The sequence below is a fragment of the Bufo bufo genome, chromosome 3 (assembly GCF_905171765.1).
Source record: "Bufo bufo chromosome 3, aBufBuf1.1, whole genome shotgun sequence".
Lineage (NCBI taxonomy): Eukaryota > Metazoa > Chordata > Amphibia > Anura > Bufonidae > Bufo > Bufo bufo.
The window spans coordinates 48,539,057-48,560,384 of NC_053391.1; the positions used below are offsets into that span (position 1 = coordinate 48,539,057).

Genomic DNA, 21,328 nt, shown 5'->3' on the forward strand with positions numbered 1-21,328 from the left:
CATCTGTGCGACGCCTGGCATAAACTGTGTACAACAGACATAACATTTCCATATACAAAAGTGCAGGGCAAACAGCACAAGATGAATCCAAAAAGTACTAACAGTCAGAAGGGCACTTCACATTATCAGACATTACATGCAGGTAATAGTTACTAGAGGTGACTAAACACCAGGACCAAAGGGAAACTCCAGGGTAAACGCAATGCTAAGTATTAGGACAAGTTCACACCTTGCAGTTTTGATCAAATGTGAGTCTTAAAGTTTTAGGAGTTTAGACTACAAAGGCATGCAGGAAAACTGCATTAGGCTAGGGCTACACAACGACAGTTTGTCACGCAATATATTTTGTAAAGCTAGTCTATGGTGCCGAGCTGCGACACAACAGTCACAAAGTATCCACCCAGTGCGACACCATCGACTAGCATTACAAAATAATTTTGCGCGGCAGATTGCAGTGTAGTTGTACCCTACATGTCACGCTACACATGTTATCGTGTAGTCCTAGCCTTAAAGGGGTTGTACAGCCCAGGACCTAACAACCCAGATGCTCTGAATCTGTGTCCAATTAAAGGGCATCTGTCTGCAGATTTGACACTGGCTGACCTGTTACATGTGCGCTTGGCAGCTGAAGGCATCTGTGTTGGTCCCATGTTCTTATGTACCCGCATTACTGAGAAAAATGATGTTTTAATATATGCAAATGATCCTCTAGGAGCAACGGGGGCGTTACCATTACACCTAGAGGCTCTGCTCTCTCCATTTTGATCGAGAGGGCCTGGTAGTGAAAACATTATCACACATGGTCCTGTCAAAATGCAAAATTGCAGAGAGAGCAGAGTCTCCAGGTGTAATGGTAACGCCCCCGTTGCTGCTAGAGGCTCCATTGCATATATTAAAACATCCTTTTTCTCAAAAATGGGACCAACACAGATGCCTTCAGCCGCCAAGCGCACATGCAACAGGTCAGCCAGTGTCATCGCTACAAATCTGCTGACAGGTGCCCTTTAAAAACATCTCACTCACCTGTCTGCAGTCCTGCCAATTCTAGTCCAGCAGGGAGCAATAGCAGACGGGTACGGGGCAGCGGTGCAGGAACAGCAGGACTGCAGACAGATGAGCATTTTTTACATTTGTTAGTACTCCATTAGCAGTCCCCAACAGATACTGTCTGCAAAACAGCTTGCAAATGAATGGGGCACCCAAAAGCAGATATAGGTGCCGATGCTGGATATAAACATTCGTGTGTCTCTGAAGCTAGCCGTGTAGCTTAGATGTGCATAGGCTGAATCTGCTCGATTTGGAAGGGACATACAGTGTATGGGGCCTCCTGACTCTTCACCGGTGGCTGATATGGGGGGAGATAAGGATCGAGCATGTTGTATTCAACTGCCTGACCCTTTTGTTAGCAGGAAGATAAAACACTGCCAGGGGTGTCTAGCAGTGTCCCCTCTCCCCATTCTCTACATATGCTTGCCCAGCCTAGTATGTAACATGTATGGGAGGATCTGGAGAAGGTCTGTATAGTCAGCCTATTGGAGAAATGCCGGTAGCACAATGTGTAGAAGATTGCTGCCCTTCTCCAGCACTCAACTGGAAAGTATTAGCCAATTTTTTTTCTCTACCTGTTCAGTGTGGGGGGCTGACAGGAGCCATGTTTTCTTTAAACAGGAGGTTTCTTATTTGCCATAGTTTATTGTACCATATGAAAGCCTGTGGCACTACAGCAGGGGGTAAACTGGCAGTGAAATAACCGCCTCCACACGGCAAAGACTAACGTCACTAACGTCTAATTCACACTGGCTTCAAAGAGCCTGGGGAAGGCTAGGACCAATAGTGTCAATTACATTTATATGGTCAGGCATATAATACACATTACTTGAGGTTGTTTAATGAATAATAAAAACCTTCAAGATGGACTGACTTGAATGGCTCGAAAACTCCGACGATTCATCTTTTATATCATCTTGTCGTCTTTGGACAAGGCGGGTAGCTCGCTGTTTGTACAGCTGGTGCATTGCGGATTCAAGCTCATTTATCAGAGGAACCTGAAAAAACACAACAACATTCGTAACACCAGATTTTGTGCAGAAGGACAAGACGGTGGGTTATTCCACGCACAATGAAGAACTCTTCCCAGAAGAGCAACGGATTAACAAGACGTATCAGTCAAGATTTAATGATGCCCCCCCCCCCCCCCTTCAACATTATAGGGAACATACAACGTCACACCAAGTCCTGTACAGGATTAATAAATATGGCTGCTTTCCTCCAGAAAGCACACAACTGCCGACATGCTGTGTCTGAATATACAGCTAAGCGCCACTGAAGTGAATGGGACAAAGCTGCAGTACTGCACACAACCTGTAGATAGGTGTGGCGCTGTTTTTGGAATAAAGGAGCCATGGATCTCTTAATCCTGAATAGCCCCCATTCAGCCTTGATGGCTATTCTTAGGGTAGGTTCATACCTCCGTTTATTAGATCCGGTAGGCTGTTTAAGAAGATAAACTAAGGTGTGAACCTACCCTTAGGACAGGCCATAGACATGAAATCTGGGGGAACCTAACCCTTGGGATCTGTGGCCCCTTCACTGCAGTATTTCACAGTGCAGAGACGTTGTCCATGTGGTTGAACCTGGTACTGCAGCTCAGTTCGCCTTGTGTAGGGGCTGAGCAGTAATACCAGTAGGAGACTTTGGAGGCGCAACAGACTGCATGGTATCACTTTTATACCACAAGTAATAACTGAAAGTAGTCGCGTTACTACAGATATATATATATATATATCACGTAATATAAACACACAAGGGGCAACCACATCACACAACAGTCATGTAACTTCAATCCAACAAGTCGCAGACATGGTTTTTGATCATCCGAAATCCAGCATGCGTAAAATGGTCGCATCATGTTGCAGAGAGACCACATTCACCATCATTATGATGTTGCATAACCAAAGCATATACCTCCAGCCGTCCTACAGCTCCAGAGTTCAGAACTTCATCAATGTCAAAACCAGTCATGACTTACCTGGTCTCAGTATAGGAATCATCTCATAAGAAAAGTTTGGACTTGCTGCCTCCAACCCCCTTATATTGCACACCTCTCAGAAGGAGCAGGTCACAGAATGTCATAAACAAGGCTTCATCACTTTGAAAACCTCTCCTTCCTACACCAATAAAACCATCACCACGGAACATTCGTAAATATCTGTTGGGATCGACATTTCTACCATAAGTCTCCTTTAGACACAGGGGAACATCCACGTGTGAACAATGGTGTTGGTGCTAACAGCCCAACATGGACGTTCTCACGGGGCCATAGGAGACCTATGGTGGTAACGTAAGCCATGGCAATGTGACAAATTGCCCATGTGTGTTTCAGCAGCTAGTGATCACCACATCATTCAGAAATATCAATGTGAACTGGTGGCGTCTCAGACAACTTTTTATAAGGGATAAGAAAGGCATTAAGGAAACATTAAAAAAGGGAGTGGAAAAATGTGTGTCTTCTATCCTCCTTGGTAACCTCACATTGTTTTCGGCATTTCAACTGCAGATGCAGTGAACGGGTACTTGGTGACCAGTGAGGTACATGAAGTACGTGCACTCGCTATGCATGGGGGGGCTACTAAAGTGGTGGCCCACAGTGAAGACCCACCTGCCGCAGAAAAAACCCAGCAGAATGTAGGCGAGTGGAAAAACAGGTCATGTCCCCTCCTAGCAGTAGGTGGGCATGTACGCGTGGTGCTATGGTCCTCAATGTCATGAGAAATTTACATTTGTATGTTCTACATCAGAATCTATTTTGCACGTTCAGAAGATGAATTATGACGGGGGAAAAAAATAATTTCAAATTTCGGTTTTTGGCTAAGGCCAACGAATGATTGCATTCTTACCTTTTCACGGAAACACTCAAGCAAGTCTTGGACATACCCTCGCATTTCTTGCAAAAACTGATACCGTTCACCATTACCCCCCGAGCACCCTTCCAATCGAACTATGGAGTTAGTGGAGTCTTCCTGGCTTTTCTCGTGCTTCTCATAAAGTTCTAGATTTGCTTTGTGCACGTCCTCCATGGCGATGAGCCTGTGTGTGGCACAAAGTATAGTTACAATTGGATATACGGCAAAGGTGTGTTAGAAGCACACATTCACACAGACATTAGCACCAGAAAGGACACAGACGCAATAACTGGGAATGAAACCAGCATTAATGAAACTGCAAAAAAATATATATATAAAAATGCTGCAGGATGCTGGGTCAAAAGACTACAAGGCGAGAGTAGGGAATATAATGTCAAAGAAAATTCTCATTATAAAGCTAAAAGGAATATATATTAAAAAAAAAAAAAAAAAAGAAGAAAAAGGGAGGAAAATACGAAAAGGCCTTGGTGTCCATTTTTGTTATAGTGGCATGAGCCCCCTTGCTTATTACTCCCCTGTGTAGCTGCACAGAGAGCACATATGATAGGTCTGTCCCTGGATAGGTAAGATTCCTTCTTCTGGGACTCCAACCTATTGGGAAAACAAGGGTAACCCAACACCGTGTTGTGGCTGTTCACAAAGTCGAAAAACTTGGCCATAGACTACCATCTCTCTATTCAACATCCACCAGAATGCAGCTGGCCTACCCGCCAGAGGAATCAGGGGACCGCATTTCCAATATGCCTCGTGGGTAAAATCCATTAATTTATAGTAGCACTCCCACAAAAATTGTTATTCTCTGACCTATTAGAAAGGTACATGATGTAAAACTACAGTGAAGGTAATCTTACCAGTGACTGTATTTGTAAGTTATAACCTCCCTTCTGATCCTCAGCTGTGTCATGTGACCAGCACTCTGATCTCCAACTGACACAGGACAGGAAGTCAGTTACTTCTCTATTCATTCCTATGAGACTGACATTGAGGCTCCAATAGAAATACATAGAGAAGCTGACTTCCTGTCCACACATTAGATGCTGTGTCAGATGGAGATCAGAGTGTTGGTCACATGACACCGCTGAGGATCCGAAGGGAGGGGATAAATCACAAATGCAATCACTGGTAAGAAAATTACTTTCACTACATTTTACACCATGCACCTTTCTAACAGGTCAGAGAACAACATTTTGAGTGGGAGCGCTTCTTTAAATTACATTTTGCCATTTCTACCAGATTTGGGAATACAATTCCAAGAGAAAATGACAAGAGATCCCAACAGTTCAGACAAGTAAAAGTCATATCCTGTATACGTTGGATGCACAATAAACACTTTGTGCAGCTGAAGCTTCTGGGCCTGTATACCTTCGGTGAACTCAGCCATCTCTCCTTCTTACATATTGGGTCGCACTGACACGGCCCTGAGTTTTGGGCACATAAGGCAATATCACTTCACTAGGCTTTAATTATTTTCCGAGGCATTTGCTCAATTCTTGCTTCCGTCCGCCTTCTTCGAGTAGTTCATTGCCGTTATACAAGAGCTCTGCATCCCTGGCCCCATGCAACATGAGTCAGGGACACTGAGGTAAGTTCCGAAAATGGAAGGATAGTCTGCCCTACCTGTCTTTAAGCTGCTTCTTTACCAAATCAATAGTAACAGGAGTCATCTCATTACTGGGAGTTTTGTAAGTGACAGAATTATCTGCTTTCTGAGATTTTGTCTCAGCAGCTCCATAGGCGGCGTAAGTGTAAGGCATGTTGTAGGCTGAACCATAGGGTATTCCTTGGTAAGTGGTGGGGTAGAACAAATTGTTTGCTTCTGGATGCGGAGGTGCTTGAACCTGAAGACAAAGCAGAAATAAACCTACATTATACCTCTAGAATGTGTAGGGATACATAATGTAAGGCTACTTTCACACCTGTGTTCGGTGCGGATCCGTCTTGTATCTGCACAGACGGATCCGCACCTATAATGCAAACGCTTGTATCCGTTCATAACGGGTCCATTTGCATTATTCATTAAAAAAAACATTTGGGGTAAAAGCAAATGTTTCCCTGGGAATGCAATGGTTATCAGATTTTGCAGAAAACTGCTGCACTTTAGTATTTGACTGCCACGGCTCCACACTTTTAGTAGTGGCTGTACTTTGTATTGCAGCTCAGTTCACTTTGAATGTAAGGAGACTTTCACACTCGCGTCTGGTGCGGATCAGTCATGGATCTGCACAAACGCATCCGTTCAGATATGGAGGCGGAACGGAGCCAAACTGATGCATTCTGAGCGAATCCTTATCCATTCAGAATGCATTAAGGGCAAAACTGATCCGTTTTGCGGATCCGCAATAAACCCGACCGGCACCCCCATAGAAATGCCTATTCTTGTCCGCAATTGCGAACAGGAATAGGACATGTTCTATCTTTTTCCAGAGCCGTGGCCCGGAAGATCGGCGGTGCGCTCCAGAAATGCGGACAGCACACTGTGTGCTGTCCGTATCGCTTCTGGCCCCATAGAGAATGAAAGGGTCCGGACCCATTCCGCAATTTGCGGAACAGATGCGGACCCATTATTATGGACGTGTGAATGGAGCCTTAGAGAGCAGGGCCAGATTACCAGATACAGAAGTTTGCAGCACTGCTTTGCCAGAGATTAAGAATACATGCCTGTGGTATGCTAATTCCCTTCCGTATCTGTTCTTGTTCCCAGCGGCTGATCTCTTCATCCTGCTCCCCTGTTGCTAGAGCTTCATCATCACTGCCCTCAATGCCTAAAAGGAGGCACAAGGAAGACACAGAAATAAAATAGGAAATAGAAATAAACAAAACATATTAATGAAACAGATTTAGATGTCTTATGCTCCCCCCCACAGTTATAATTCTGTGCGGTTACCATAAAGAATCCTCTGGAACAGACACAAGATAAGGATTAGGCCGACTGATTTATTTTCTAATACAATAGCTATACGCATATTCGTCTCTGAGGAGGTCCAGCAATTGGGCAGCAAAGCTTCCTGGGAAGAAAGCAAGCAAAACCGCCCTCCTCCAGACTTCCAGGAGGTTGTTTGCCAGACCTGTCAAAACCCCAGGCAGATTCTACAGCAGTGCAAACTGTGGCAGAAATTCAAGGGTCAGATTTTTCATCATGCCCTTAAAGAGGACCTTTCACCGATTATTACACTATGAACTAACTATACAGACATGGAGAGCGGCGCCCGGGGATCTCACTGCACTTACTATTATCCCCGGGCGCCGCTCTGTTCTCCCGTTATGCCCTCCGGTATCTCCGCTCACTAAGTTATAGTAGGCGGAGATTCCAGTCACTAAGTTATGGTAGGCGGAGTCTGCCCTTGTTCCTCTGTAGCGCTGACCAATCGCAGCGCAGAGCTCACAGCCTGGGAGCTTATTTTCCATGCTGAGATCGGCCTCCAAATGTTGGTGGTTTGAGTTCTTGGCGCGGAAACCAAAGAGCATGGCCATACGTGGAGCGGCTAAATCCGCATGCAGATCAGTGGCATGTACAACTGCAAACATGCAGCAAAAATCTGAGGGCCCGCCTTGAATATCTGTTAGGGGTTCCATGGCAGAATTTGCCACCGTGGGGACATAATCTTATAGGGAACAGCAATATTGTACAATGGTAATCAGGTTATATTCTATGGGGTGAACTGCCTGAAAATCCAGGCTTGACTCACATCTGACAACTACTGCGTCACCCAATATCCCTGCAAAGACATCAGCGAAGCGCTGTCAGCAAAATGGCGGGACATTTGACTGCAGAACTAAGGCCTAGCAGAAACTCCTAAACCAGTGGTGGCGAACCTATGGCACGGGTGGCAGAGGCGGCACTCTGAGCCCTCTCTGTGGGCACCCGCGCCCTGGAAAAAGTCTATGGTGTACCAATATGCCTGAGACTTTTCCTGCCATTCATCAGCGCAGGGCACGCTATGAACAGCACAGGCAGCGCACTGAATGTAGGCAGGCTATTATAGCTACATGATAAAGTACATGGAAGATATACTATATTGGACTGTAGTGTTCAGGTTACATTGCCGTGTTGGCACTTTGTGATAAATAAGTGGGTTTTGGGTTGCAGTTTGGTCACCCGGTCTCTAAAAGGTTCGCCATCACTGTCCTAAATGAAAGTGCTTGTGCCACAAGAGTTAAAACTTCCTGCTTCTATACATGGATGTGTCCTGGAATGTCTGTCTACCCCTATATAGCTGTAATAGGCTACTTTCACACTTGCAGCAGAGTGATCCAGCAAGCAGTTCCGTCGCAATCTGCATGCAAACGGACAGCATTTGTAGACAGATCTGTATGCGGATCCGTCTCACAAATGCATTGCAAGAATGGATCAGTCTCTCCGGATGACATCGGACGGATCCGTTATATATATTTTTTTCCCATTTTTACCGGTCTGTGCATGCGCAGACCGGAAGGATGGATCCGGCATTGCATTATTTTTAATGCCGGATACGACACTAATACATTTCAATGTAAATTAATGCCGGATCCGCCATTCCGGCAACTGACAGAGATTTTGGACAGAGATAATACCGCAGCATGCTACGGTATTTCCTCCGTCCAGTGACTGAACTGAAGACATCCTGATGCCTCCTGAACGGAATTCTCTCCATTCAGAATACATTAGGAAAAAACTGATCACTTTTTTTCCAGTATTGAGCCCCTAGGCCAAATAATATCCATCTATCAATCTCTCTATGTATTTTGTGCCCATAAGTAATTCTGCTCTCAAAACTGATGACTGGTTTCCTTTAAAGCTGCAAAATGAGACCCAAAGAACAGAGTTCCCATAAGGGTGCTGGCACACAGTGCAGTTCTGACCTGCATTCAGGATGCAGTTTTCAATTTAGCCAGTTTAGCAGCCTCATTAAACCCGGGTGTTCTGCATTGTGGGAATGATGTAATTCATTTCAGCTAGCTACAATAAAAAACTGCCTCCTGAATGCATGTCAGAACTGCACTGTGTGCCAGCACCCTAAGGCCCCCTTTCACATGAGGAAGTTTTCCGTGCCGATGCAATGCGTGACGTGAACGCATAGCACCCGCACTGAATCCTGACCCATTCATTTCAAAGGGTCTATGTATATGAACGTTTTTTTTTCACACATCAGTTCTGCGTTGCGTGAAAAGGGCAGCATGTTCCATATTCTGTGTTTTTCACACAGCCCTGGTCCCATAGAAGTGAATGGGGTTTCAGTGAAAAAAGCATTGCATCCGCAAGCAAGTGCGGGGGCGATGTGTTTTTCACAGATGGTTGCTAGGAGATGTTGTTTGTAAACCTTAAGTTTTTTATCACGCGCGTGAAAAAGGCATCAAACCTCATTGCACTTGCACGGAAAAAACAACAACTGAACGCAATCACAGACAAAACTGACTGAACTTGCTTGCAAAATGGTGCGAGTTTCACTAAACGCACCCTGAACGCATCTGGACCTAATCCGTTGCGCTTGTGTGAAAGAGGCCTAAGTCTCACTCACTTCCCAAACATCTGGAATTAATTTTATTAAGTGATTAAACGTTCTAGGACATACCGATTTCCTCAGCAATCTTCTGCCTTTGCGATTTCTCTCGGACTGAGAAGACTATTCGCCGCTTTTCATCGTCATCATCATCATCACTGGCATCATTCTCATCCTCGCGGACCAGGCGACCTTTCCCACCGTCTAAGTCAATGGATGGGACGTCTCCAAGTTCACGCGCCATTTGCCTCTTCTTCCGAGCGGCGTGGATAAAAGCTGCATCCGGAATCTCTCCTTAAAAAAGGTAAAAAAAAGGCAGATGAATACTTGGTAAACTTATTATGAGGGATATAAGGCATCTTGTGTCGTCTCATGTTTCGTATGTAAGGTTTTACAACTCACAGGAAAATATATTTCTGATCAATTAATTTTATCCATGGTGGCGAAATAATATAATACATGGCTGCTCTGTAATGTCAGTGTGCCCTACGTAAAACATATGGAAAGTCCCTGAGGACAGAAACCCCATTATCATATCATTTGCTGGCAAATACCTATTCCAAATATACACACCGCCCCCCGAACAGAAACAGTACAAAGATAGATCTCTAGGAGCCAGTTCTATCTTTAGGGGCCTATAGAATGTATGAAGGCTCTAGGTTTGTACTTGTGCTTTTAGTACCTGGACGTAAGACATTTAGAGAAGACAAGGAGTTGGCGAAAGAGCCGGCTTTGGGTTTCTCATCTTCTTTTTCACTTTCTACTTCCATCTCCGCCTCGCCCAGATCGCTGCCGGCAGTCGCCTCTTCCTGGTTATTATCTTTGGAGACTGCATTCCTGCCAAACTGCTGATCAGCTGCTGAAAAACAGACGAAGAAGTGATGCCACATACACGAAGAAGTGATGCCACATACACGAAGAAGTGATGCCACATACACGAAGAAGTGATGCCACATACACGAAGAAGTGATGCCACATACACGAAGAAGTGATGCCACATACACGAGAATATACACAAGATACATAAATAAGAAGTGGCTTAGGCTACTTTCACACTAGCGTTCGGGTGTCCGCTCGTGCGCACCGTTTGAAGGGGCTCACGAGCGGCCCCGAACGCATCCGTCTGGCCCTAATGCATTCTCAGTGGAGGCGGATCCACTGAGAATGCATCTGCCTGCCAGCGCTCAGCCTACGTTCCGCTCAGCAGGCGGACACCCGAACGCAGCTTGCAGCGTTTTGATGTCCGCCTGGCCGTGCGGAGGCGTGCGGATCCGTTCAGATTTACAATGGAAGTCAATGGGGACGGATCCGTCTGTCCTGGCTCCGCTTTGACACGGATCCGTTTGAAACCGTTCACGTCTCTGCGCATGCCCAGTAACTTCCTGTCCCTCCCCCTCATCGTCGGCCATTTTGGATTATCGACTTGGTGAGACTGGTAAGTATGAAGTTTTGTCTGTTTGTCTATCTTTCTTTTTTTACTATCTATCTATCTCTATATTTCTAGGGTGGGGGGGCTGCTGGCACTTGGGAAGGGGTGTGTGTGGCTGGAACTGCGCAGTGTTTCTGACATTGCGGGGGTGTTTGTGGCTGGAACTGTGCGGTGCTTCTGGCACTGCGGGGGTGTTTGTGGCTGGAACTGTGCGGTGCTTCTGACATTGCGGGGGTGTTTGTGGCTGGAACTGTGCGGTGCTTCTGACATTGCGGGGGTGTTTGTGGCTGGAACTGTGCGGTGCTTCTGACATTGCGGGGGTGTTTGTGGCTGGAACTGTGGGGGCTGCTGGCATTGGGGGGGCTGAGGGCACTGTGGGAAGGTTGTTTGGAACTGGGGGCCTGATGTCATTGTGGGGGGCTGCTAGCACTATGCGGGGCTGCTGTCTCTGGGGGTGTTTATGGCAGTTGGGGGGGGGGGGATTATGGCTCCTGTCGGATTCATTTTTTTAATCATTTTATTATTAGGGTCGTTCCCAAAAAAAGAACAGGAAATATCTGCGGTGGGCAAGCCCAGATCTATATTTTAAAAAGTAAGTATTGAAAAAAAAAATTGTTGATATATGAGGAAATAGTGCTCTACAAGTTCCTTTAACGTTATCTGCATTTTGTCTGGTATTCTGTTGCGTACAGATGTCCTCAAAGAAGACATCGATTGACTGGAGTGACCCACCCAGAAGGCGCCGCCGTATTCAGTGGCCAGTAAGTATAAAATCAACACTTGGAGTTTTTACTGTTTGATTCCTTGCATTAATCAGTATGTGCTCTTATTATAGATTTCGTCATCTGCGGAGGGCTCTCCAGCAATGGGCAGCTCACCTGCCGAATCGCCAGCCGAATATATATCGTAATTTTTTTATTTTTTTTTAAGTAGTCTTCTAAAAAAAAAAAAAAGAGATTTTTGTATAACTTACCAGTAAAATCTCTTTCTCGCTCTTTCCTTGGGGGACACAGAAGACCTTGGGTATAGCTCATCTCCCTAGGAGGCGTGACACTAAGTGAAGACTGTTAAGCCCCTCCTCCACAGCTATACCCTCAGCCTGGAGAGAGAGACTGCCAGTTGCGTGTCCAAGTAGTGAGAAAAGGCAAAGTCCAAAAATTGGAACCAACAAGCCAACTACCCAAAGGGTAAACAAACTCGGAAACAGTCAGAGAAGAACAAAGAATGGGTGGGTGCTGTGTCCCCCAAGGAAAGAGCGAGAAAGAGATTTTACTGGTAAGTTATACAAAAATCTCGTTTTCTCGCCCAGTTTCCTTGGGGGACACAGAAGACCTTGGGACGTTCAAAAGCAGTCCAAAGGGGGAGGGACCACAGCACCAAGGCGAAGCACCCGAAGGCATCAAAAAACCCGCCGCCTGCAGACCAGGCGGCCCGAAACAGCATACGCCGAAGCCCGAGTATGCACCCTGTAGAACTCGGTAAGGTGTGCAAGGAAGACCAGTGACCGCCTTGCACAAATGCATGGCCGAAGCCTAATGCCTCCGGCCCAGGAAAAAACCGACAACTCTGGCCAAATGAATGGTGACACCAAAAGCAGAACCCTGCCCTTGGTGCGGCAACCACAACAAGAGCCACTCTGAGAAAGCGGAGGAAAGCCACCCTGGAGGCCGTCAACCCTTTGCACGGACCTCCTGGAAACACAAGAGACCGAATGTCGACAAGAGTCGGAGATCTCCAACGTTCCCTGGGGTGGGAAGGGGAGGACGACTGCCTCAATGAAATGAAAGACAAACACCATCTTCAGAAGGAAGGAAGAGACGGAATGGAGAACAGCCCTGTCCTGGGGGAAGACAGAAGGCTCGGAACAAGAAGGGCCGCCACTCAGGCACCCATCAGAGACACGATGGCTACAGAAACCCAACTGTTAGTAGAGGGAACTTCTGTAACGGCTCCAAGGAAAAATTGGAGCGCCAAGAGCCTAGTATGTAGTTCCCAGGACGGTACCGGAGGACAGTACAAAGGAACCCAAGAGCCGCTCCATGGAAGAAGTTCCTGACAGGCCCAGAGGGCCTGGGAACGCTGAAAGAGGAAGGACAGGAATGACACTTGATACTTCAAGCAACAGAGTCCCAGCCCCAGGTCCAGGCCGGACTGGAGAAAGACAGAACCATGGAGAAAGGCAGAGTGGGGGAACGCCCAGCTTCCCACAGAACCCCAGGTAAAACCCTAAGTCCTACCACAGATCCTGGACGAAAAACTCGGCTAGAAGCGAACACTAGCGAGCCCACTAGAGTTGCCTGGGCAAGCGGGTGAAAACCCAATGATCAGGCGCAGACCCGTAACACGGGTAGAACAGTCGGTAGAACTGGTCCCGTCGGCCCCCGAGCAAGGTTGTCCCGTATCCCCCCAGAGTGGGGAAGCAGAAGGACAAACGGACAGGAACCGAAGGGTCCGCCCAGCAACCGCCAGGACAAGACAGGCTAAAGCCGAAGCCAATGTAGCCACCACAGGAAGACGGACTACAGTTCCGGTGTGGGAGATTTAAAAGACAATCCTGACCAAATGGTAGTCCTCCCAAGTTACCGAGAAGGTGAATCCAAAGCAGAAACATTGCCTAAAATGGAAAAAACGCAATCTGCACCCAGCGGGAGGACAGAAAACGGTAGACCCGGTAACTAGGCACACAGCTAGTACAGCCAGTGTGGACAAGGGAGACTCAAAAGGAACACCAGAACCATCCACATGAACAACCATGCTTTCCCCAGAGGGAAGGGCAGTGAAGGAACAGCCTCTGAAGCGTGGCCGGAACAGACGCCACATCGGAATGATCTGTACCGAGTGGGAGCCAAACAGAGCCGGCGAGAAAAGGCAGGCGAGACAGAGGCCGGTATAACACCCTCCAACCGAAAGGGGGAGTGGGCAACAGAGAGGCCATAGGACAGCTCAAAAGCAGAACACCGCTACACAGAGACGCCCGGTTCACCGCCTCGCAGAAGGCGAATACCCTGAAGAACCCAAGGTGGAGGTCCCCCAGACCTGTATAAGCGAGCACCCAAGAGAAGTTGGGTGACCTTCCCAAGAATAGCGGCCCGAACCTGGTAGCAGATCAGACTGAAGCACCGAGGGCGCCAATCCGGAAAGAATCATACCACACTGCACCCGAAGAGGAGGAAATGGTATTAGGCGAGGGGACCATAGTCCCGCCAGAGCCAACATAAAATGCGAAGGGCGCTGCAGACAGCGCTCTCGACCATGTGACCACTAGCACAGGGAAACAATGCCGCGGAAGGACAAATGGGCCAACGAAATGAATGAGTACCACCCAGCTCTGTGCAGTAGCGAACAGTAGAGCCCGTCTACTTAAATATAAGGTATTCATTTGTTGTTTATTGGACAACACCTTAGGCTTACACAGATGGACAGAATGATCTCCTTAGAGAATAGTGCAAGGCTTGCGGCAATCATCGTATCCCAAGAGAAAAAGTATGTCGCAGGAGGAAAGGAGGCATACGTACGAGTAGCCCCGTAAGCAGTGAGAAGGCCAACCCACCTACGGGACGAGAAGGAAACAACGCACAAGAACGTCCGCTCACTGCAAAAATATATCACTCAGCGAAGAGGGCCAGCCACAGAGTGCCACAGTATCTACGGGAGTGCAAACTGAAAGGAGTTATGCACAAGACTAGTATGGTATGCGATGGAACGCAAACTGACCGCCCCGAAAAAGGGGGGAAATGTACCTGGCAAACTGCAGTGGGCAAGAATGCAAAGGCCTGCCCCAAAAAGGGGGTGATGCCCAAGGCCGTACCTACGTCAGAGAAGTAGGGCATACCATACTTCGCCCAGAAAGGCGCCATGCACATGGCCACACAGTATCCAGCAGGAACGCAGGAGGTCCACCTAGTGAAAAAGGGGGGCATGCACAGGGCTATCTTAGCATTAAGTGAGTGTGCAACAATTCACCCAACCCGAAATTTCGTGAGAGTGTAACTACTCCGCCAATGAAGGGGAACATGTGCAAGTCCAGTACAGCACATACAAGGACAGCCTTGAATCTTGTGAGCGTGCAAAATTCCACCCATGGAATGAGGGGTGGTCACGCACAAGGCCAGCACCGTATCCAATGGAAGCGCAAGCGTTCCACCCATGTTAGAGGCCATGCTCAAGGCCAGCAACGTATCTGGTGAGAGTGTAGTATGCCGCCCAGAAAAGGAAGGGGGGGGGGGGGGCAGGCACATGTCCAGCATCGCATCCAGGGAGAATGCGAGCAGTCGGTGAGAAAGTGTGTATGCCACCGAAGGAGGCATGCCCATGGCCGGCAGCGAATCCAGTGAGAGTGCGTACACCGCCCACAGAAGAGGGGTCATGCATATGGCCGGCCGCGGATCCAGAGAGAGTGCAAGCACCCCGCTATGTATAGGGGTCATGCACATGGCCAACAATGTACCGGCGAGAGAACAACCACCGACCGAGGGAGTGTATGTATGCCGCCACCCGGGAAGGAGGCATACCCAAGGCCGGCAGTGAATCCAATGAGAGTACATCATACCGCCTATGTAAGGTGGTCATGCACATGGCTGACAGTGAATCCAGTGAGAGTGCCGAATGCCGTCCACAGAAGGGAGTCATGCCTATGGCAGGCAGCGAATCCAGTGAGAGTGCCGTGTTCCACCTATGGAAGGGGGGCACGCACATGGCCAGCAGCGAACCCAGTGAGAGTGCCGTGTTCCACCTATGGAAGGGGGTCGTGCACATGGCCAGCATTGTATCCGGAGAAACTGCAGTAGGCCGCCAATGAAAGGGGGATCATGCACAAGGCCAACCCGCAGTTAGGGAGAGTGCAGTATCCCGCCCAGGAGGGGGGTCCTGCACATGGCAGGCACCATAACTGGAGAGGGTGACGAATGTTGCCTACAGAAAAGGCATGCACTTGACCAGCGCCGTAGCGCGGAAAGGGCAAGAAAACCACCTAGAAGGGGAAAAAAGACCCTGGCAGCGCCGCAGCCGGGGAGCGCGACACCATGCCGCCTATGGAAGGGGGGCATGTATACAGGCAGCACTCTGAGATGAGGCTGCAGCGTCCTGCGCAGCCCACAAGTCATATATATAATAAAAACTTTCTTTTTTTTTAACACACAGCCTCACTGAGGCAGAAAAAAATAAAATAAAAGGGGGGGCCACCTACAGGGCACAGATCCACCCATACAGGCTCATCGGAAGCCGGCCTGTACCCAAAGGGTTAACAGGGATCCGGCCTGGGGGGCGGCACTGCGATCCTCTGGGGGCGGGGGAACCTCCAGGCGGGAAGAATTCGCGCCTGGAGAAGTTCCAGCCCCCTCCAACAGAGGCCTGAATTTGCGGCCTAGTAGCGTGAAGCTGGGGCCTAAATTTTTAGCGGCGCCCGGCTGACCGGGGCCGCACAGTATTTAAAGTACCGGCCGGCCTACGGAGCGGCACATACCGGCCGCGGGTGCCCACCCCGCGGGCCGTAAGAGCCGGGGCCTAAATTTTTAGCGGCGCCCGGATGACCGGGGCCGCACAGTACTTAAAGTACCAGCCGGGCCTACGGAGCGGCACATACCGGCCGCGGGTGCCCACCCCGCGAGCCGGGGACCCGGATAGAGCGGGATCGCGGCCTTGAAGTGGAACACAAGTTTTGTTCCGACGGTCGGCCGGGGCTGTTGAAGCGCTCATTTTGCAGGCCACGGTGCCCACCCAGCTGTCCGGAAGTGAGGACCCTGCACCCGGCAGCCATTTCACCCCTGGAGCGGGCACCTGCCTAGAACAGCGCTCCATATGGCCGGCAGCTACAACCTCCTTTCCCCTGGAACGGTGTCCGTGAGAGTAGGGAGGGTCAGTGGCAGCAAGGCGCGGGCCCTCTGGCCCTGAAGTAGTGGCCGGTAAGAGGGAGGGGGACCCTGAGACCGGGTCTGTGAGGGTGGACGCCTGCATAACCCCTCCATCAGGGGCAGCTAGTTGCGGACCTCCGCAGCTCCCTAGGCATTCTTCTTGTAGGGAGAAGGGTGCCAATGTCCTGGAGGCCAGGAGAGAGGGAGCAGAATGTCGCCCTGCGACAGCCCAGGAGCCAGCCTAGGTCTAGCATGGGCAGAAGGGTCCATAGGCCCAGTATAGGGTCAGGCACGCAGGAGACCGGGGGGGGACGGGGGACGTAGGGCTGGAGAAGCCTCTCTCTCACCATAGTCGTCTTCACCCTCGGTCCGTTCCAGCAGGGTCGCCCCTTCAGCTACTGGCACCGTAGTGGCAGGACGCTGGGAGAGGGACTTGGCGTGCGGGCGACCCTTGCGCTGGCGGGATGTAGGGGAGCGAGGCTGCCCTGATCCACCTTGCCTTCTGTGGGGGAGGCAGCAGTGCGGGTGACCGGCACTGGCGCAGCTCAACCCCGGGAGAACAGAGAGGTCTAGTGCGTCTCTGTTATCCCTGATGATCTGGAACAAAAATAAAATAAAAAAGTAAAAAACTAAAATTGAAACAAGGAGAAAGCAGCCCTGCAGAGCAGGGAGTGTCTTGCCTCCTTGGACACTAAGCAAAAACTGGCAGTCTCTCTCTCCAGGCTGAGGGTATAGCTGTGGAGGAGGGGCTTAACAGTCTTCACTTAGTGTCACGCCTCCTAGGGAGATGAGCTATACCCAAGGTCTTCTGTGTCCCCCAAGGAAACTGGGCGAGAAAATTTGTTTTTAGCAATCTGCACCTAGAGCCGCCAGCGAGGATCCCCCAGTCGCCTCCAGAGTCCGCGGGAATGAGCGTGGCAGTCGTAGACGTGTAAGTATTGAATTAAGTAGTTTTAATTAGCATTTTGTATTAGGATTTACATTCAATTTTGTATTTCCTTTTTTTCAGGGTTCCGTAGGCTCCACCAGGGAAGACGAGGAGTTCGGGGTTCCGAGCATAGATAACCTGCTCCTCATCCAACTGGTGGAGGCGCGTCCAGCACTATGGGACCACTCCGACCGCCACCACGCCGATCATCGTCGTACCCAGCGGCTCTGGAGGGACATCTGTGCTGAAGTTTTTGAGACCTGGGGGGATCTCGAAGCGGCGGCTCAGGAGAAATATGGTAAGTAAAACAATATGTATTTTAGTACTTTAAAATATTGTTCTTTTCCTTTCATCATGCTGATTTTATTTTTAATAGTTTTTTTTTTTCGATAGTCAAACTGGTTACAACGCGTTGGCGATCTATCCGGGACCGCTTCAGGAGGGATTACAACAAGGAGGTTCAGGCCCCGAGTGGCTCCGGAGGAACCTCAGGGGCCACCTACATCCATACGGCGGCCCTGGGGTTCCTACGAAAGGCAATGGCACCAAAAAGGTAAATATTTATAACAACTGTTCAAAAAATAAATTGTAAAGGGGCTGTCTGAGACAGGGTAGCGTTTGGCTCCTCTGTTTTGGCCAGCCCCCCACAGTCAGATGGACAACTTTTCTCTCGGTCTGACTGTAAGGGGCTGTCTGAGACAGCGGAGCGTTTGGCTCCCCTGTTTTGGCCAGCCCCCTATGGTATACGGTAGACATAGCATAGAACATGGATGTTTTATTTAAAGAACAATTCCTAACTTTCCTTTTTTTTTTTTCTACAGACGTGCCAGCAGGACTCGGGAGCCTGACCAACCTCCTGAGGCGGAACCGGAACAGATCGCCAGCGCCAGCCCTCCTGTCCCTCATGCATCGGCTCAGGATAATCAGAGTCCCCTACCGGGTCCCTCCGCTCAACAGAGGCTCTTAGGTTTTCGTCAAAATTTGAGAGCCCTGGTGAGCAGGCAGAGATCCGGTAGGCCAAATCGAGCTGATTATGCGAACCTTGTAGAGGTCGTTTCCGACGCTCTAGAAGGTTTTGCCCAACATCAGATGGAGTTTGGTGCTGACTTGATTCGCCGCTGGGAGGGGGCGGAGTCGGCGTTTCAACGCAGCCCAAACTACCATTATAGGCTAAGCATGATCAGTTTGATGGACTCAATGACGCCCGAGCAGTTGCATGCGTACAAGATCATGCTAGAGAACGGGTCATGGGAAATCATGCACCGCCCCCAACCCCCACCCCTACCCCCATCCCACACCTACCCCCCATCCCACACCTACCCCCCATCCCACACGAGTGGCCAGTACCGCCAACCTTTCCCTTCCCACCCCCCCGAGCATGTGTTTCCTTCTGCTTCTTTTTCTTCTCCTGCCCCGTATTTTCCTCCTACTTCTTTTCAAACTCCCTCCACCTCTACACATGCTCGGGCCTCCTCCTCCTCAGACCCTTCCTTTCTCCACACCCCGCAATTACGCCCTGCATCCTTTCCTGTGGCCCGTTGTTTTACCTCAGTGGATCGCCAGGACAGGGGGGCTACCATTGCCAGCCCCAGACCATCAACCCCACGACAGTCCACCTCCCCTCACCGTTATGAACAGTTGTAAATAAAAATTTTGTTTATATTTATTTTATTTATTTTCTGTATAAAAAATAAAAAAATGTTTATACTTTACTGCACTGTGTCTGTGTTTTATTGTCCTGTACAGGGAACCTCGGCACTATAGCTGTGTTGAAATTAAAACTACCCTAGTCTCACTACTGTGCGTTTATTATAACACCCTTGGTAGTTTTTATATCAAAACAGCATTAGTGCCAATGTCGTAAGATCCATTAAAACCGGACCATCAATAATGAGCGATCTTTTGGCTCTTTATTGATCGTAGACCCTATGATTGGCACATGAACAAGCAAATGCTTGTTCATTGTTCAATCTTGTGCCCTTTCATATGAGCCCTAGTGGGAGTCACGGTCCATCAGCATCATCAGGAATTCATTAATAAATTGTGATTTTAACGTTTAATGATTTCCCGATGACGCTAATATAACTAGTGTGATTACCACAAGGGACAAGCAAGGGACATACAGTTTTTAAAGGGGTATTCACATAGACAATGGGGGGATTTCACTTGAATATGTCCCCATTGTCTGATAGGTGTGGGTAAACATTGGTAGGACCCGCACCTATATCGAGAACGGAGCGGGGAGCACTGTTGCTGTAGGACACATTTCCAGTGGTACGTCCACCACCAAGCGCTAATCCCCGCCTCTCACATAGAAGTGAATGGAGGGCAGCAGCACAGTGCGACCTCATCTACTTTCTTGGCTTCGTTCTCAATATATGTGAGGGTACCAGCCGTGGGACCCGCACCTATAAGACAATGTAGGTATATCTTAAAGTGGTATGCCCCCATTGTATTAGATGAGAAAACCCCTTTTAAGGCCTCTTGCACACGACTGTATGCCCCAAGAGACATACGGTCCGTGAGCGGGCCATATGTCCCGTAGTGGCATTGATCGTGCGCACGAGAGCACACAGCATCATAGTGTACAATCATCCTGTGCAAGTTGAGCTGCCCGCGGGGATATAGTCTTGCACTAATAGATCATATGAGTGCGGGACAATAGCCCAGTTTGCGGCACAACATGGTCAGCATCATGATGCTCTGTACTCCTGTACGCACGATCAAGGACGATCAGGGACATATGGCCCTCTAACGAACACTATACATCTTTAAGTGCATGTAGTCATGTACAAGAGTCCAAAAGGTGTGGTCCATTATCAAAGCCGGACCAGCTTTGGAACTTCAACAAGATAGCCCTGGAGAAATATAGGAGCATTACAACCCTATAGATCTGAATACATGAAGATGGAACCTAGAGATGCTTTTCCTACCAAAACGGATCCGCTAAACGGATGACAAAACGGAAACCAACGTGACAAACGGATCCGTAAAACATACGGATCCGTACAAACGGATCCGTCTGAATGTCTTCCGTTTATTGTCAGTTTATTGACGGATTCGTTTGAAATGCCCTTCAAACGGATCCGTGAAACGCTAGTGTGAAAGTAGCCTTAATTGCCAGGGATGCAGAGGAAGAGGGTAAAAACCTGACAACTATATTGAGCCAAAAAGAAAGGCATGCTGAGCAGTTGTCGCATCTCTTCCCTCACTCCTCATCAGGTCATATCTATGCGTTACTCAACAGGTGGCAAAATGAGAACATAGGGGAAAAAACTGACTATAAAGGGATCACGGATAAAAAAAAAAAAATAATTAAAAAAATGATGGACTCCGTGTAACATCTGTTTTTTTTCCGGATCCGTTGGAATAATGCCTGTCCTTGCAGACATATGGATACAGAATTTCCTTTTTTTGCAGCCCAATTGAAATAAATGGTTCCGCATATGGGCTGCAAAAAACTAAACAACGGAACAGACAAAAATTAAGTTCTAATTGCAAGAATTTAAAGGGTCATTCTGATTATAAAAGAGATGTTAAAGGGGTTGTCCAGGATTAGAAAAACATGCTGCTTTCCTCTTAAAACCGCACCACCCCTTGTCCACGGGTTGCAGCTCGGCTCCAATACTGCACATAACCTGTGGAGAGCGGTTGGTACTGTTCTTGGAAGAAATCAGACATGTTTTTCTGATTCTGGACAACCCATTTAAATCCTATCCACA

At 48.6% G+C, this 21,328-nt stretch overlaps 1 protein-coding gene across 2 annotated transcripts in view; it reads right to left on the reverse strand.

Moving 5' to 3' along the window:
- PAXBP1 (PAX3 and PAX7 binding protein 1) overlaps window positions 1–21,328 on the reverse strand; it is a 43,024-nt gene that overhangs the window by 14,829 nt on the left and 6,867 nt on the right. The window contains exons 3-8 of one of the 2 annotated variants that reach the window (XM_040423201.1): window positions 10,083–10,256; window positions 9,473–9,694; window positions 6,582–6,685; window positions 5,541–5,761; window positions 3,897–4,086; window positions 1,922–2,045 (exon numbers count right to left, since the gene is read on the reverse strand). In XM_040423201.1, coding sequence (XP_040279135.1) covers window positions 1,922–2,045; window positions 3,897–4,086; window positions 5,541–5,761; window positions 6,582–6,685; window positions 9,473–9,694; window positions 10,083–10,256 — 1,035 coding nt within the window. Of the gene's footprint in view, window positions 1–1,921; window positions 2,046–3,896; window positions 4,087–5,540; window positions 5,762–6,581; window positions 6,686–9,472; window positions 9,695–10,082; window positions 10,260–21,328 lie in introns of both variants that reach the window. The other variant, XM_040423200.1, reaches the window with a different exon arrangement.